The sequence below is a fragment of the Patiria miniata genome, unplaced genomic scaffold, assembly GCF_015706575.1.
Source record: "Patiria miniata isolate m_02_andy unplaced genomic scaffold, ASM1570657v1 HiC_scaffold_16, whole genome shotgun sequence".
Lineage (NCBI taxonomy): Eukaryota > Metazoa > Echinodermata > Asteroidea > Valvatida > Asterinidae > Patiria > Patiria miniata.
This window is the reverse complement of record NW_024037054.1, coordinates 420,158-439,265: the sequence shown is the minus strand read 5'-3', so window position 1 is coordinate 439,265 and position 19,108 is coordinate 420,158. Positions and strand designations below refer to the sequence as shown.

The following is a 19,108-nucleotide window of genomic DNA, read 5'->3' as shown; positions in this document are numbered from 1 at the left end:
CATGTCTTATGTTTACCCATGAATGATTACACTGACACACGTGTCAATAATTAGGGTGTCAGTGCAATAGTCCATAAAGAAGGAATCAGATATACAGTTTACAGCTTTAACTGAAGTCTATTTACCTAACTCTTTTTTTTCTTAAACTTGCAAAAAGATACAGATGAATACAGTAAACTCCGGCTAAACGGACATCGTACAACTCGTCAAATCGCTCAAGTCGGCCGTCTGACTAAAGTCCCGATTGTCCGTAATGCATTTCCATTAAATTTTATTTCTAAGTCGGCTTTTATAAGTCGCGATTTCGCTCAAGTCGTCATGTTACTCTCGGTCCTCTTTCCATAAAAAGCATTACAAAATCCTTTGTGTAAGTCGGCATTCAACAAATCACGCATTGGCATCGATTTCCTGTACTGCGGTTGGCAAAGTGTCGAGAGAAAAGTGGTTTCGCACGGCCCGTGATCACTGCATGCATCGGTATCGAAAAAGGGTGTCCTACTGCATACATCGCATATGCATCGTGAACATATCAATACCAGTACCCCCTCTAGTCTGTACGCATGCGCTCTGTCTATTTTGGGGGTCGTCTTATTGAATGACTAGTGCTGCAGACAATGCGTGCGTGGTATATACTGAACCACGTATGCATTTAATTCGTTGCTGTGCACGTACATATGTATCGTGGGGTCCACTATCAATACTCCAAACGTGATGATACAATTTGAGGATTAATTTGCTGGATTCAACTCAAGCATTCAGGAGATAATCCAGGGTAAATCGAAGCCAATTAGTGCAATGGATCATGTGTGCAAAAGACCATTCATGTAAGTCGGCAAAATGACGACTTACAGCGGATATCTGCATTCGCGTAAGTTGTCACAAATTCTCGGGTCCCAAGAGTGCCACTTAGCCGGAGTTTACTGTATCTCTAAATACACATCAAAAATGAAAGAAATGTGTTTGAAGGCAAACCTGTCAATGAAGAAGTTTTGCACTTCATTTGGAAAGTTGCTCTGGAACTCTGCAATGGTATGGGTTCGTGCAGTGGCTCCTAGATGCAGGAGGAACTTGTCAGGTGGTGCTGGTTTATCCCAGATTGGAGTGCCTGATGCTGTCAGGCCTTGTAATCTCTCAGCCTCATCAAGCTCTTTACTAGATTGGACTTTCCTGATTGGTGGTAAGGTCTGGTAATGCTGAAAGTCTGGACTATCACTGCGCTTGGAGCTGAGGGTACGACACAGCTTGCTGCTACTCTTAGTCTGTTATGGATAACATTTGGTGAGAAAGTGTCGATTGATGATTCAGATAAATCAAATGATCTGAACCTTACTTTGAATATGGGGACTGAACTGAATATTGGAGCAGTTACATGAATAACCTTGTGTGGTCTGAAATGTGGTTGCTGATAAATGCCTGAGCAGAAGGTCAGTGCTATCTGATTTGTAAGTGTTACGTCGTGTTGAACTTAACCACGCCCACTGCACACGGACTAGCATTGGAACCACTGGAACCGGTAGTACGGAGTGGCATGTTTAGCCAATGGGGGCTAGTTATCAGCGGTGTGTGCGCGTGTATCACACCTTTATCACCTTTCATGAATGGGTCATTCCACCGGGTTGGGAAGCAGTGCATTATACATCCATATATTTGGTTATATAATTAAAGGTATCAATGTATTCTAAACAATTGCTCAACATAATATTTGTCTTAGGGTGTTTCAATACTTGAGAAAGTTTGAAATTATTTGAAAGTATTTCGACAAAAATATGAGCAAAAATTTATTAATTCGGATGTAATATTGACACCATGTAAATGTTACATCCAAATATTCTTTTATTGCCATTTTTTACACGTATGTAAAATACTACCCAAACTGACATTGCATATTTACAACTGGACACCTAAGCACCAAGAAAAGCTTTGGTTTTGGTATATTGGGGTTCAAATATAGCAGAAACAATACCTCAAGTGTGGATGTAACGGTGTAAAAATCACTCAATGGAAGTGTGACATTTGGGTTTTACACCGTGTCAATGTTACATCCACACAACCAAGCATTCATATCTGCTCCATATGATGCCAGACTACCGTAACAAAAGCTTTTCTTATTGTGTTGCATCTATAGTAAGAAGTACGCAAACTGAATTTGGGTAATGTTTCGCAGAAATAAAAAAAAAGGTACAAATGTCATATTTGGACGTAACACTGACACGGTGTCAATGTTACATCCAAAATGACATTTTTTTGCTCATATTTTTGGCAAAATACATTGAAATGATTTCAAACTTTCTGCAGTGCGCAAATATTACAACAAATATTATGTAGAACAACTGCTAGCAAGGCATTCATGCTTTTGTTAATATGGTCATATGTCACACATTGTTCCCCAACCCGGTGGAATGACCCAAATACCTTTTCGGTAAAAATCGTAAAAAGTTGAAAAGTTGTCAAATCCCCATATAGGTTTAACTGTCGCATGTATTTGTGAATAAAGTTCAATGCGAGAATACACCTGCAGAGGTGCATTGTGCCTATAGGGCTGACATTTTTACTTCAATAAATGAAGTTTACCTGTTAACATGCTTCATATTTGAAGTTTTATTTTTAACATAGAAATTTGCATGCCCTGTTATGAAAGTACAGAATTTTTGATCCTAAAAACCATCAATTCCATCTTTTATACACTGGTCATGATACAATGCACTTGCTGTACGTGTTTACATACAAAGCAAGTTAATCTGGATACATTTTATGAAACTAAGGGTTGGGGTTAAATGATATTGGGTGAATCTTTTTGTAGAACTAAAACCACAATCATCTAAAGTACTGTCAGAATTGTACACGATCTAGATGAAGGTCAGAATCCTAGCAGCATTAAGCAGTCTTCCATATGCACATTTGCTTGTCCCTACTGCATAATTAAGCTTATTCTAAACTGTAGGCCAAACTTTGCAATAGACAAAATGGAGTGAAAACGTTTATAATAGTTGGAATTGGCTCCATGTGTTGTATCTAGAATACAGACACAAACCAATGTCCCATACACAAACCTCTTTGATCATGTCCTTGTCTGTGATGGTGAACTCATATTTCTGACGTTCTTTTTCTTTTTTCCAAGACTCAAGCTTCTGATGGAACTTTGCCATCTCAGTCTCATCTGTTACCTTGAGGGGAAAAACATACATAATGGTACACTTCATCCATTGAGCTTTTAATTGTTCTGATTTCAAGATGAAACACACTGAATTGAAGTCTTGCCTGTAGTTATTAGTTATTAGTTATTAGTTATTAATTTGGATATCTGCGCTAGAAAGCAGGAGGTTGTGGGTTCGAGTCCCACCCGAGTGATTTTTTCCAACTTTCACTCGGGAGGTAACACACTGAGTATACAGTGTTTATAAGTCGGTGAAGGGCAAAACCTAATATTGATTTAGTTTGTATATATAATCGATTTAAATAACATGACTCATTGTTTTGATTCTGTTAAGGTTAGGTGATTAATTTGAAATAATCCTATTGTTCAGTCAATAGATAAGTGAATCTTCGAAGAAACCAAACTATATTTACCTCACACACAATGTCCAGGTCGTAGAATGATGGCTCTCCGATGGCAGTAAATGTGACTTTACATGTGCAGTTTTGTGATGGTTGTAATGCTCCAGTGACTGGCTGAATGTCTATCACCTTACTGTCTGCCTCAGATGTCACATACCATTCAAAGGACAAGCTATAGAATCATACACAAAAACGTCACCATCTACAACACAATCTACTCATGGAACATCTTAAGTTATAATGGCATTTCACTCGTGTTAAAGTACACTGTCATGTTTTACTATACTTACAAGGACCCTTATTATTCTCTTCTTTTGTTTCTATTGTTTGGACCTAACATAAGTTGCCTGCTATACACCACATCCGGGCAACACTCTTCACAAAAATCATGGTCCTGCTGTGCTGTCGCCTTCATCACAGGAAAGGAGACCCATCATCACCAGCCAACTTTCATATGATTGCCCTGAACTGCAGTATTGCAAAGGTCTATCACCAAATCATCTCACATCGATTTGCCAACTAACCCAGAACAACTTCATCAACACATCAGTACAGAAAGCCTTCATCCTTTCTTCAGGCTGTATTGAACATACCCAGACAATGCATAAACTCTGAGCTCATGCCAAGACTAACAAGAAAATCTTGCATGTAACTAGGCATGTGGGACTAGTGAATTTCAATAGTCAACTAGTCATGTGATAAAAAGTTGTGACTAGTCGACTTGTCGGGACTAGTAATACATTATTTATTTGTCTAGTAATACCTCTGGTCAATTGAGCAATACATGTAACATATGGGTCTGTGCATGTGCAATAAGAATTCGGAATGATGTCACACATACATGTATCAAGTTTTGTGTGGGTGGAGTTTTATACCTTTGAACGACTAGTAGTGGCATAACGACTAGTCTACAAACTAAAATTTGATGGTCATGACTACCAATGCCTTCTAGCTCGCACATGCCAACACGTAACCTGGTTGACCTATCAGGCGCCTTCGGTAGTATTCATCATGACCTCATATTTCACGAACTTGATTGAAATAGATTCCCTCCCATATTCCAAAATCAAATCAGGAACCTCTCTGCTGGTTTAGCAGGGTACGTGCGAGGTCCCTTTCGGAGTAGTGAGATTTTTTTGCTCTAAGAGGGGAGTATTCCAGGGTGATTCACTGTCAACCGTAATATTCTTGATTGCTTTCAACCCACTGCTCCAGTACCTTAATTCTAAATCTATGTTTGCATATGGATTATGCGAATACAATCATATCTCCACTCCCTTTGCAGATGACTTCAACCTAATGTCATCCAATGTTAGAAGCCATCAACTCATCATAAACAACGTCATGTCCGATGCCTCCTACATGAATCTCAATCTCAATGCTCTGCAAGTCTTTGTCATTGAGTAGTGGTACGCCTACTGAGGAAACTTCAAAACGAATGACTTTGATTTCCGGTTCATTAAATACGAAACACATAGTTTCTTCTGCTCTATCGTAACCTTCAATGGAAAGGCACGAGGCATGAGGATGTTCATTAAGAACAAGGCTAGTTTTATTACACCACTCAAGGCAGCCAATATTTGTATACTGGCTCCCAAGGGTACTGGAAATTGACAAACTAGCTCCCTCCGCTTCACCTATGAAACAAGTTTGTCAACTTCCAATATCGAGGAGAGCTACTATGGATAAAATCCACTCTCAAATCATGTTATATCTGTATAAAACTCAAATTTTACTAACTTCAAGTTCAAACACTCTCTTCATTTTTGATATACTGAATTATCTGATGTCTCATCAGCATTGGGACCAATGTCATACAGCTGCCAAGCAGAAAGCTGAGCACCAGAAGTATTTGCTTAGCAAAGGTAGGTTACCAGCCGAAATGTCATATGATAAACACTGGCTGTGGACGGTTCTTGTCTGAAGGTCATGATATACACTGTCTGTGGACGGTTCTCATCTGAATGTCATATGATATACACTGTCTGTGGACGGTTCTCATCTGAATGTCATATGATATACACTGTCTGTGGACGGTTCTCATCTGAGTGTCTTATGATATACATGGTCTGTGGACGGTTCTCATCTGAATGTCATATGAAAACTGTCTGTGGATGGTTCTCATCTGAATGTCATATGATATACACTGTCCGTGGACGGTTCTCATCTGAATGTCATATGATATACACTGTCTGTGGACGGTTCTCATCTGAATGTCATATGATATACACTGTCTGTGGACGGTTCTCATCTGAATGTCATATGATATACACTGTCTGTGGACGGTTCTCATCTGAATGTCATATGATATACACTGTCTGTGGACGGTTCTCATCTGAATGTCATATGATATACACTGTCTGTGGACGGTTCTCATCTGAATGTCATATGATATACACTGTCTGTGGACGGTTCTCATCTGAATGTCATATGATATACACTGTCTGTGGACGGTTCTCATCTGAATGTCATATGATATACACTGTCTGTGGACGGTTCTCATCTGAATGTCATATGATATACACTGTCTGTGGACGGTTCTCATCTGAATGTCATATGATATACACTGTCTGTGGACGGTTCTCATCTGAATGTCATATGATATACACTGTCTGTGGACGGTTCTCATCTGAATGTCATATGATATACACTGTCTGTGGACGGTTCTCATCTGAATGTCATATGATATACACTGTCTGTGGACGGTTCTCATCTGAATGTCATATGATATACACTGTCTGTGGAGGGTTCTCATCTGAATGTCATATGATATACACTGTCTGTGGACGGTTCTCATCTGAATGTCATATGATATACACTGTCTGTGGACGGTTCTCATCTGAATGTCATATGATATACACTGTCTGTGGACGGTTCTCATCTGAATGTCATATGATATACACTGTCTGTGGACGGTTCTCATCTGAATGTCATATGATATACACTGTCTGTGGACGGTTCTCATCTGAACGTCATATGATATACACTGTCTGTGGACGGTTCTCATCTGAACGTCATATGATATAAACTGTCTGTGGACGGTTCTCATCTGAATGTCATATGATATAAACTGTCTGTGGACGGTTCTCATCTGAATGTCATATGATATACACTGTCTGTGGACGGTTCTCATCTGAATGTCATATGATATAAACTGTCTGTGGACGGTTCTCATCTGAATGTCATATGAAAACTGTCTGTGGATGGTTCTCATCTGAATGTCATATGATATACACTGTCTGTGGACGGTTCTCATCTGAATGTCATATGATATACACTGTCTGTGGATGGTTCTCATCTGAATGTCATATGATATACACTGTCTGTGGAGGGTTCTCATCTGAATGTCATATGATATACACTGTCTGTGGACGGTTCTCATCTGAACGTCATATGATATACACTGTCTGTGGACGGTTCTCATCTGAATGTCATATGATATACACTGTCTGTGGACGGTTCTCATCTGAATGTCATATGATATACACTGTCTGTGGACGGTTCTCATCTGAATGTCATATGATATACACTGTCTGTGGACGGTTCTCATCTGAATGTCATATGATATACACTGTCTGTGGACGGTTCTCATCTGAATGTCATATGATATACACTGTCTGTGGAGTGTACTGTGCTAAGCAACACCTTCTGCTTGACAGCTGCTTGAAATCAAGCCCAGATACAGATGAATTTATTAAACTGCCTTCCGACAGTGATTAGTTTTGTTATCCATACCTGTGACTAGCTGATCGATTGACCATCTCAATCATACGATGGGCCTGACAAAACAGTGGCACATTGCTAAATGCAACTCGCTCCTGACTCAGGTACAATAGCTGGCCTGGCATGGGAATGCTCTGAGTGGCTGGTACGTTACTAATCTCTGTCCCATCTGTCAGTGGCATAGTTTCTCCCATGATTCTCTTATCATACCCTACTCCAGTGAATGTGATAAGAGCTGTATCACCACCAATGATATGGATGGGTACGTCCACCTGTGGGTAAGATCATTCAAAGACTTCATCTTTTCAAATTGATGGTAAGGCTGGCTGTCAGGTGATGTGCTGGTAAGTTCCTGTCTTTTCATCCCTGACGACCCTGGATCGATTCCTGCCAGGGCCACCATGTTGATTGGGCTTCATGCAGTCCTTTCCTGAAAGACTTTAACCTGAACACAGTTTCCCCTGTAATTTCTCCATACTTCTAAACTGATTTGCCTTTTATTTTTTCTGAACTCAAATATCAAATCAAGTAAAATCTTGTACTTTAGGAAGAATTTAAAAGCACTGGCTCAAAAACCTGGGATAAAGTAGAAATATTGGGAATGAATGTAAACAAAAATCCTAGTGCATTCCCGACCCACATTTTGTACACAAAAAAAGAAATGCACCACAAACGTAGGAATTATAATGGAACCAAACTATCCACCAAACAGCCTTTCAACATTTTTTTGACCCAAAAGTTTGCCCAGGTCACTCAAGCATATGTACCTTAAAACAGAGTGCTTCAAAAGGCACTACTAAAACTGATCCCATCTAGATGTACTACTTCTATGCAACAACAGATAATTTTTTAAGTAATATCTTAATTCATTTTTTGACTCAAATATTTTGCACCGCTGTGAGTTAAAGATGAGCACAGCAAGTTGACATGTCTCTTTAACTGGGGATTCCATACAAATTGGGATCCTGAATTTGATTGGAAACTTTTCTTACAAAATAATAACACTGTACTGTTTTGTGGTGAAAACCTCAAAAGCACTTTGAGACAAATGTACAAATGTAAAGATAACTAGAGCTGTATGTCGGTTTGCAAACAGAACACAGGGCTTTTTCGCATTTTACAAATTTTTATGTTTTCTTGGTCCTTTTGCAGTCACTTTTCAGAGTGCTTCATGCAGTTAAATGTTGTTAAAAATGCTTAGAATAATTCCTTATATATAATTTTATCACATGACGTCACATGCCCTGCAATGACGTCATCTTGAAAATCCTTCTCAATGCACATTTTGTCATGGTGGTCTTGGTTTGAACCAAGTTTATAGTCAATCTGATGAAAGAAGGTGTGCAATTTTGGAAGCAGAATAAAATTATAAATATTTAAAACAATCATAAAAAAATCAAACGATGACGTCATCGTGACATCACTTCGGACTTTGCATACTAAACCATTATCTACCTACCAACCAAGTTTCATGACAATCAGACCTTCCCTTATATGTTTTTTTTAAAAATTGCATTTTTGATGACGTCATGATGACGTCACACATTTTAAAAATTTTTGTGCAAATACCTATTACCTAACAAACCAAATACAAACAGAATTTTGAATTTTGCATGTTGCGTTCGTGAGATATGGCTAAAAGGTAAAAAAATTCAAATATTCATATAAAGTCTCAGGATGACGTCATCATGACGTCACCTCTTTTTTTACCTATAACACATCCCATCCCGGTCTAGCCACATACCAAGTTTCAACCCAATCGGACTTACAGTTCTGTAGATATAGCACTTCAAAATATGCACGTTTGTGATGAAGTCACGTGACCCATGATGACGTAATCATCACGTCACTCTTCAAGACACATCTTTGCAATAAGGTCAATGCATATGCTGACTTTGAACGATGTATGACAAAGATGGATGCCAAAAGTGCTGCACAGAAAAATCGTGTACAAAGTCTATGGGATTTTTGGCGACAAAAAGAAAGAAAACTAGAGCTGTATGTCTGTTTGAAAACAGAACACAGGGATTTTTTGCAATTTACAAATATTTGTTTTGTTGGTCCTGTTGCAGTCAGAGTGCTTCATGCAGTTAAAGGTTGTTCAAAATGCTTAGAATAATTCCTAAAATATAATTTTATCACATGACACCACATGCCCTGCAATGCCGTCATCTTGACAACACTTGACAATGCACATTTTGTCATTGTGTTCTTGGTGTGAACCAAGTTTAAAGTCAGTCTGATGAAAGGAAGTGTGCGATTTTGGAAGCAGAATAAAATTATAAATATTAAAAAAAAATCATAAAAAATCAAACAATGACGTCATCGTGACGTCACTTTGGATTTTGCATATTAGTACCATTATCTACCTACCCATCAAGTTTCATGACGATCGGACCTTTCCTTATCAAGGGCGGATCCAGAACACAATTTTGGGGGGCCAAAAAAAAATTGTGTCTCCCAAAAAGTGGGTCAAAAAATTACGGCGTGGGTTCGGGCCCACTTAAGGCATGTAAGGGCCCCGAATTTTTTTTGGATTCTCGATGCTCTGTGGTGCAATCTTAGGCAATTTCTGACCACTTTAACCAATGTTTTTTGAGGAAAAGATGGTGGTGTACTCATTGCCTGCCTTTATTGCGACGTTACATAAAAAACCCAAAAACAATTGGTTTCTTTTGGGGGGGGGGGGGCCATGGCCCCCTTTGGCCCCCCTGGATCCGCCCTTGTTCCTTATATGTTTTTTGAAAAATCACATTTTTGATGACGTCACACTTTTTGTGTGTGCAAATACCCATTACCTAACTAACCAAATACAAAAAGAATTTTGAATTTTGCATGTTGCGTTCGTGAGATATGGCTAAAAGGTCCAAAATTTCAAATATTCATATAAAATTGCATGATGACATCATCATGACGTCACCTAATGTTTTACCTATAACACATCCTGGTCTACCCACATACAAAGTTTCAACCCAATCAAACATACAGTTCTGTAGATATAGCACTTCAAAATATGCACGTTTGTGATGACGTCACGTGACCCATGATGACGTAATCATCACGTCACTTTTCAAGACACATCTTTGCAATAAGGTCAATGCATATGCTGACTTTGAATGATGTGTGACAAAAATGAATGCCAAAAGTGCCGCACAGCAAAATCGTGTACAAAGTCTATGGGATTTTTGGCGACAAAAAGAAAGAAATAAAAAAATAAACTAGAGATCTATGTCTGTTTGCAACAGAACATAGGGCTTTTCCGCATTATGATTTTTTTTAAACAATAATACGTCTCTGACTATGCATGAACATAAAGTCTGTCAAAGTTAGCCGAAAATCTGCTAAAACGGTCACTGTGGTCAGGATTTGACCTCAGCAACACGTGCCCTGCGGGCTGACTGACATACGATGTATGTGCGTATGAACAACGTACGTGCATGTACATGTACATTGTGGACGTCCTGTGCATGTTTTGTCAAAGTTAGCCGAAAATCGGCTAAAACGGTCACTATGGTCAGGATTTGACCTCAGCAACACGTGCGCGAGCGCTGCGGGCTGACTGACATACGATGTATGTGTGTATGTACAACGTACGTGCATGTACATGTACATTGTGAAATTCCTGTGCATGTTTTAAAGCAGAGGTATATTGTCAACCTGAAGTTTTGAGCGTGCGCAGGCCATGTCCGAGTTCGCTTATTGCCTCGCAGCTTTGAAATGTTTTAGACCTACCCTTACGTCGACAGTTAAAGTAAAAACTAATATAAAAACTGCCATGGTTGATTTTTCAGGAATTTTCAAAGGAAAAGGGGTCTTTTCATTATAACTTCCGGTCTGATGACGTCATACGCCTAAAACTTCGCACACGTCTTAAGGGGGTCAAGGTCATCATATACACGAATATTTAGGCGATTCCGACAAACTTCGCCACAGACATCTATTCAAAACACATTTTTGCAAATTTTCAAACTGTCGCTAGAGGGCGCTCGAAGATTGCATGACGTCATTGATAGATGATTTGAAGAATACTATTGGCCAATAGACTAACACCGTTGAAAGCAAGTTCATATCTATTAGCACTTTTAAATGATAAGCCACTTCCGGTTTTGGCCTTTTTCGACCGGAAGCAAGGGTCACGTGATTTCACGCACACTGAATGAAATAAAGACCTGAACCTACTCTACCACTTGCCGGCAACAGAATGCTGCGGACGCGTACGGTTGATTTCTTATGCATTTTTAAATATTAAAAGTGTCACAATTAAATTGCCTATAAATCAACACAGGATGACGTCATCATGACGTCATCATTCCATAATGTTGTTTGCATTAGGGTCTTTGCTTGGATAAAGAGTGGTGTAAATGAATTACTGCAAAGAGTCGAAAATGCCCTTTGAAAAGCGACAATGTTTTTTTAAATTTCTGTGTACAAAGTCTATGGGAAAAATTTAATATTCAAAAATCTATAATAAATTAGTCGATGACGTCACCATGACGTCAATCTTCGGGACACATCTTTGCTATAGGGACTATGCTTATGCAAACTTTGAATGATGTATGACAAAGATTACTGCCAAAAGTGGCACTGAGAAAAAACGTGCACAAAGTCTATGGGGTTTTGGCGACAAAAAGAAGAAGGAAAAAAAAAAAAAATGAGAACAGAAACAAAGGCTTTTCCGCACTATGCGGAAAAGCCAAAAAAACAGAACAAAAGGAAAGGTTTTTTCGCAAATTTGTGAAAAAGCCAAAAAAAAAAACACAACAAAAAGAAAGGCTTTTTCGCAAATTTGCGAAAAAGCCAATAAAAATTGTAGGCAATTAAAAAAAACCACAAGCAAATGATGGAAGAACGTGTTGTACTAACCATGTACGTCTTAGCCTCTAGGGGTGAGAATACCCATTCAATATTAGCGGTTCTGCCTGGTGCTATCTCACCATTCGGATTCAGACATTCAAAGATTTTGTGATTGAAGTTTTCCTGGAAGAAATATCACACATGTTACAAAATAAAACACACACACATATATCGGATGGCTTTGAGGGGGATACAAGAATATATTGCACAAGCTTTAAGAGTGCAAATGTATTGTTTTAGTGAGTGCAAATATATTTGTGTATCCCACGAAAAAAGCCGGAAACAGTTCCATACCTGGACATCACTTGTAACCCTGTGCACAAACCCTTTGAGTCTGGTCTGAAAAATTCGAACTGTTTTCTCAGTAAATGCTATAATATTTTCCCTGCTAAATTTGACTTTTTAGGACATATTATCGCTTTCTGCTGGCTGAGAGGTCACTGCAGAGAAAATGAGTGACGTCCATGTATAGAATTCTCCCCAAAAGCCCTCCAATATTATTATAATTTATATCAGACCACCGAACATGCGGGATCGGTTGGCTGGTCCCACCCAAGTGATTTGTGTGGTTTTTTTTTGGGGGGGGGGGGGGGGGGGGAACACACAGTATACAGTGTCTATGCGTCAGTGAAGGGCAAAACCTAATATGGAATTTACATCACCCAACACAAAAATTCCATCTTATGTATAGTTTCATTGCGGTACCTGCTGCTACATCAGATACGAACCAGCCAACCGATCCCACAAGCTCAGTGGTCGAGTGGTAAGACGTCTGCACTAGAAAGTAGGAGGTCGTGGGTTTAGTCCCACCTGAGTGATTTTTGTCTCACTTTCACTCGGGAGGTAGCACACTGAGTATACAGTGTTAATAAGTCGGTGAAGGGCAAAACCTACTATTGAGTTTACATCACCCTAATACAAAAGTTCCATCTTATGAATAAGTACATCATGGAAATTTCAAACATGAAATCTGTAGCTCAACATTCGACACTGTCCATGGTCAACTTAAGTTCCTTCAAGAATCCAATACCATAAACAAAAGATCTTTACGTACAGTAAACTCTCAAAAAAGGTCCATAAAACTCCCTTGAATACAAAACCACAATATACCTGTAAAACATAATCCAAAGCAGTCAGATCTAGTTGATACATGACAGGAACAGCGCCACCATTGTACAACTCATACACTTGCTTTGGATGGCTAGCTACTCCCACAGGAACCGGAGCAAACATATGCTTGTTGCTGGGAAAGTGAACATATTTGCTGTCTAGATCCACAGTCACACCAACAAAATTCAGCTGCAGTTAATTTTAAAAAAGGGAGGAAAGAGAGAAAACTAATATGTGAACATGAATACACAATTTGTTTCAAAATGTACAGTCATTTCCATTCACATTTCTACCACTGCTGAATCACTACTGAACAGTGCAACATGTATGCAAACTTTGTACAATTCACTCCGAAATCAGCACAAAACATGTTCTTGTAGGTTTGGGAAACTCCTGGAAAATGTAGACGATTGTCTTTTTAAATGAAAAAAAGAAAAGCAATGTGTAATGCGGTTCATAATGTATTTTCGTAGGGGTGTTTTGGTGATAAGCAAAACTATACATTTTTGAAAATGTTAGGACCTATTGAATACATTTTTTTTTTTACATTTTTTCAACTTCATTGTGTAAGCCATCTTGAGGGGATGCGGTAAAAGGGAACGGCTCTAACCCCCACTCTAAGATCTTGGCCATGCAATGACATATTTGGTTAAGATAACACTGCTAAGTACATCTGTAAATGCTTAATTCAATAGAACAAAGCATTTTGGAGTTATCTTTGTTCATAATTCGCAATGCAAATAACCATTTATCCTATGCACAGTCATTGAAAAGGTTACCTTTTTATGCAGGCGCGGATCTAGAGGGGGGGGGGGGGGTTTGGGGGTTGAAGCCTGCACAATTTGGCTGAGGAATGTCCAACCACATAACATTTTCAGCCAACAGCAAGATAAAATATGCCTGCATGATTATTATGAAAACATGAATTTTGACGCATTTCGTCTGCCAAGCTGTGCCACACCTTCCAGTTTGCAAACGGCCATTCATGACCGTTGATTTTGCGGACTTACGGACTCTTTGCAGAACATCAACGCTGGTGTAAGATGACAGGCAGATTGGCCTCAGAAATTATGTTTCAAGTGAACCAAAATACTAAATTTATATTGGCTGTCTTAAGTCAAATGAAACAATATCTTGCTTGAACACTCTCATGTTTATTTACCAAACTCCCTGCAGTTTGACCGAATAGTCCAATGAATTTCGCTGTCCACATAAAATACCTTTATATATAGATCATATCTTTGTCCACATGCAACGACGTGGAAAACCAGCGTACATGTATGTATTGGCACGGACACGCTGGCACCCACTGTGGTATCGATATGTGTCAAGTAGCTACATGTATACTGTGAGCGTTGCAAGTGCACGTACGTTGCCATTTCTCACGTGGGGAATTCCCCGGCAAGGGCGGATCCAGAACACAATTTTTGTCTCCCAAAAAAGTGGGTCCAAAAATTACGGCGTGGGGTTCGGTGAAATTTTTTTTGATTCTCGATGCTCTGTGGTGCGATCTGAGGCAATTTCTGACCACTTTAGCCAATGTTTTTTGAGGGAAAGATGGTGGTGTACTCATTGCCTGCCTTTATTGCGACGTCACATAAAAAAAACCAATTGGTTTCGTTTTTTTTTTTGGCCCCCCCTGGATCCGCCCTTGTTCCCCGGTAGTTTTGGAACCGCGTGTCACTCGCTATTGATCATGGAAAGCATGCAAGAGGTTTCTGTCATTCATTCTGCATTCATTGCACATGGTTTGCCAAGGTTGCTGCCATGAACCCAGGATAGAGCATAAATCAGAGGGCGATTGTTCCCTTTTCCCACCAAAACTAGTATCTCTAAGTTTTTAAATGGAATGCATGATGCTTTCCTAAATGTGTATAGGCCTACATATGTTGTTGACCATGCACCTAATTTATTATGAATTCCAGTGTGTGAAATGTTTCCAAAAAGACTGTAAATGATCCTTTACAGATGTGACTATTTTTAAGTAACCGAAAGCAAATCAAATGAATGTTTAACTTATTTTGAATTCGAAAATATTCAAATTATTACTATTCAAAATAATGACCAAACAGTTAATGGGGAAAGGAAAATATTTTAGGGATTATTTAAGACAACTGTGTACGCGACTTTAATTACGGAAGGTTAACATAGGAATTAAGTTGCACTTTATTACATATATTTTGTTTGGTGACCGGCTGTGGAAAAAAGCTTATACTGCATCATCAATCATGAGAGCTCCTAATTGGTACTGGTCGACATTACAAAACCAAGAAAGAGCCCAATCATTATGTTCCGTGTCACAGAATCTCTATTTTTATTGGCTGTGAGCTGGTATCCTCATTTCACAAGGAATCACCGCCTGGCGGCAGATAAAAAAATCCAAAGTATTTCCTTATTAAAAAATTACCGCCGCTGGTCCATTTTATCTACAAAGATATACATTGTATTTGCTGTTGTCTCCGCTGTCAATCTTCGTCTCTAATAGTCTTTCCAAGAGCAAATAAAGATATTTGCAAATAGTGGGTGGATGTTATTCCGTCATTGTATTTAAATGTGCATCCACACCTATAATTTACCTCAAAAACCCCACACATGCTCTAAATAAATTTGATCTAAATCTGATTTAAATATTGTATGTTATTCTTAGGGTTTGAAGACAAATAAGTACGTTTCTAGCAGTAGCCCGCCTTTATTTGTAGATTTCTTTCACAGACAGCAAGTAAATTCTGATTTTTTTATATACATATTTTTTTGTTATTTTTATATGATTTACGTTGGGTTCTCTCAATTATGAAGCATCATGTGTGCGAAACCTCTGCATTTTATTTCCAAACAACTGTTTTCCATTTATAGACTTACGAAATGTTCTTTAAAATACCTGTGGTCGATGTGTTTAAACGTTTGCGGAACTTCCTAATATAAGTTCCCGATATACATACCAAGTTGTACGTGATATTCATGACTTTGAACATAAAGAACAAATCACCACAAATTAATTTACGAAATATTTGAACATGCCCATTTTGAATTTGCGGAACCCATAAAATATTTTCAGAAAATTTAAGGGGTAAATAATCGTTCGATGTAGCTAATAAATATATACAGGGCAGTTGCCAACTCTGCCTGACATTTTCCCGTCATACAAATATTCCATGCAAGCAACTTTGAAATTCTCCCCATCCCACTCGAACTATATTCATACAAGGCGAGAAGATCGAGTGTTTACCCGGGTTTTGACCGTAGTAATTCCTTTTCGATGCATGTATTTGAAATAAAAAATACAGTGATTTCCATTTTGAATGGTGTGGCAGTTCCAGTTCTTGAGATGAGACAGTGACCCAGATAAAATTGATACTTTTTTTTACGCGCGGCGACGTGGAACATGATCGGAATTGGATACAGAGACAAGTTGATACATGCACACATTATATCAGTTTTGTAGATGGGAGCGAAGGTAGGGGCCGGACAAAAAGACGCAATCCCAGGATTAGCCACACCCACAAAGAAATTAGCTGGTATACTGCACTTCGTAATGATCACATATCCATGGTACATTGAATGAAGACCAGTGTTGGAACTAACACGTGCATTATATCAGTTTCGTTGATGGGAAAAGTGTAGGGGCCGAACTAAAAGACACAGGATAGGATTAGCCACACCCACAAAGAAATTGGCTGGTATACTGCACTTCGTAATTATCACATATCCATGGTACACTAAATAGAGACCAGTGTTTGTTGATGGGGAAAAGGTAGGGGCCGAACTAAAGGACGCAATCCCAGGATATTTAAGACACACCCACAAAGATATTGGCTATCGGCTGGTATACTGCACTCCTGTATAATATCGCACATCCATGTACATTAAAATGGAGACCAGTGTTGGAATTAACATGTGCATCATAGGGCAAGTTCACGCAAGAAGTCTTGTTGACCAATGGTTAACCATAGTTTGACCAAAGTTCTGCTCTGTCTAGTCGATGATGGTGGACTACGCTAGTCCACTATTTGGAACCAGCTTACCGCAGCTGGTCGCGCAACGATTTATAGCTGGTTATCAATAGCAATTTCCATAGCATAGTGCAGAGGGGACCAACTATCAACAAAAATGGTGGAAAACGAAACTGTGAGCGCTAAATTTAATTTTCATTGCACAGTTTTTCCATGTTAGTTTCGATTATGTCACTTTTGTCACCATTGTACAATAATATTAGCGATTGTCGTTGACATGACAATAGTTTGACTAGAGTGGTTCTCACTTCAAGTGGTTCTCACTAGGTACGTCACAAACCAACCACTAGTTAACCCCTGGTCCTTGCTCCAACTTGCCCTTGATTAAGATGCATCCCAGGATATAATAAGACACACCCACAAAGATAGTGGCTGGTAGTGCACTTCGTAATGATCACAGATCCAAGGTACATTAAATGGATGGTTAGAACTAACACGTGCAACGCAGCAGGTTGCTGAGGAAAAAAATGAATAAAAATGAAGTGTAGCAGACCAAGGTATTCGTATCATCGCACACGCAAAGTCAATGGATTTGATACATTTGTCATAATATAAGCCAGTTCTGACAAGGTATTTCTTTTATACTCATAAAAAATGTTAATTTGTAAAACGACTTTTGAGCTAAAATTTGATGTTTTCTTTACATGTCGATATTACCAATTCCCCGTCCTAAATCACATTTGCAATCCTCCCTGTTTAATGCATGTCCAGGCCTGTGTGATCGGGGTTTGTTTCCCCCTTATCAACGCAGTCATGTACCGCGTTCTTAATTTTTTGCGTAAATAAGCCCTGAACAATTTTGTGTGATCGCTGAGTCGCTGACATCCTTCAAACATTGACAATAACAATCAACACGGTCACCGCGTTCTGGACGGATGATAATGCATAGTTCATGATTGCATTAACATAACAATAGCGCACTTTCCACGCTTACCTCATTAACTTGCCTTAGCATGAGCGATTTCGCCGCAGTAAAAACGCGTTTTGTGCAGTCGTTAGCAACCCGGAAATAACACGGCGACCGGAACGGTCAAAACGCGGCAATATTTATGAGAAGATGCCTAAACAGTATAGCTGGAGTGATCAATTGTAGACAGTGCCACATTGATTTGTTTAGTGGGAGCAGGTACAGTAGTTTGGGTTAGGGATTACATTTTACATACCAAGATCTCTCTGCCTCTTGTCAATTTGAAGAGCACAGGCAGTCTATCAGTGCCAGGGAAGCTATGCTTGTAAGCAAACGTGATGGTCTGACATTGTCCTGGCCCAAGCTTGCCACAGCGAGGCTCAACACAAAACAACTTGTTGTCCATGATCCTCATCTAGGAAGACAACATAAAACATCCGAATGGTTGGTCCATCATACAAATGTACATGAACCTCTAGTCCAATAACAGCCCCTTGGAATGACACTTGCTTAAAATCAGTGTCCAATCATCACTTGTTTATCTTACTTTGGTGCCCCAATTTTAACTGGAGTTTCCAGTATAAATTTAAATGTTTCAGTGAGCAAAGATTTCTAAATCAGTCCAAATAAACCAGAGAAATATAAAAAAAAATTGAAAGACATGGACTCAAACATCATAGTGTGTTTGTTTATGAAATTATATTCACTCTCTGTGAAGCAACTGATATTCAAAATGATTGTACACAACCATTTTCTAAACAGTCTTCAACAAATATTGATATTAAACAGTACAAATGCTTCATAATAATCTGATAAATGCACAAATGACAATAATTTTCCTCGGTACTGTCAACAGTTTAAATAAGCTCAGATTCCACTCCACTGTGATTTCAAGTTGCAATTCCTATCCACTGCTAATACTCTGTGTATACGAAGCATACGCATTAGA

The 19,108-nt window shown here is 38.9% G+C and overlaps 1 protein-coding gene across 1 annotated transcript in view; it reads right to left on the bottom strand.

Annotated features, from left to right (window-relative positions):
* The window catches only part of LOC119722610 (cilia- and flagella-associated protein 65-like), a 61,128-nt gene that overhangs the window by 5,301 nt on the left and 36,719 nt on the right, over positions 1–19,108 (bottom strand). Inside the window, exons 25-31 of the mRNA XM_038192811.1 lie at positions 18,416–18,574; positions 13,243–13,431; positions 12,142–12,255; positions 7,291–7,550; positions 3,568–3,727; positions 3,051–3,164; positions 973–1,259 (exon numbers count right to left, since the gene is read on the bottom strand). Coding sequence (XP_038048739.1) covers positions 973–1,259; positions 3,051–3,164; positions 3,568–3,727; positions 7,291–7,550; positions 12,142–12,255; positions 13,243–13,431; positions 18,416–18,574 — 1,283 coding nt within the window. The remainder of the gene's footprint in view (positions 1–972; positions 1,260–3,050; positions 3,165–3,567; positions 3,728–7,290; positions 7,551–12,141; positions 12,256–13,242; positions 13,432–18,415; positions 18,575–19,108) is intronic.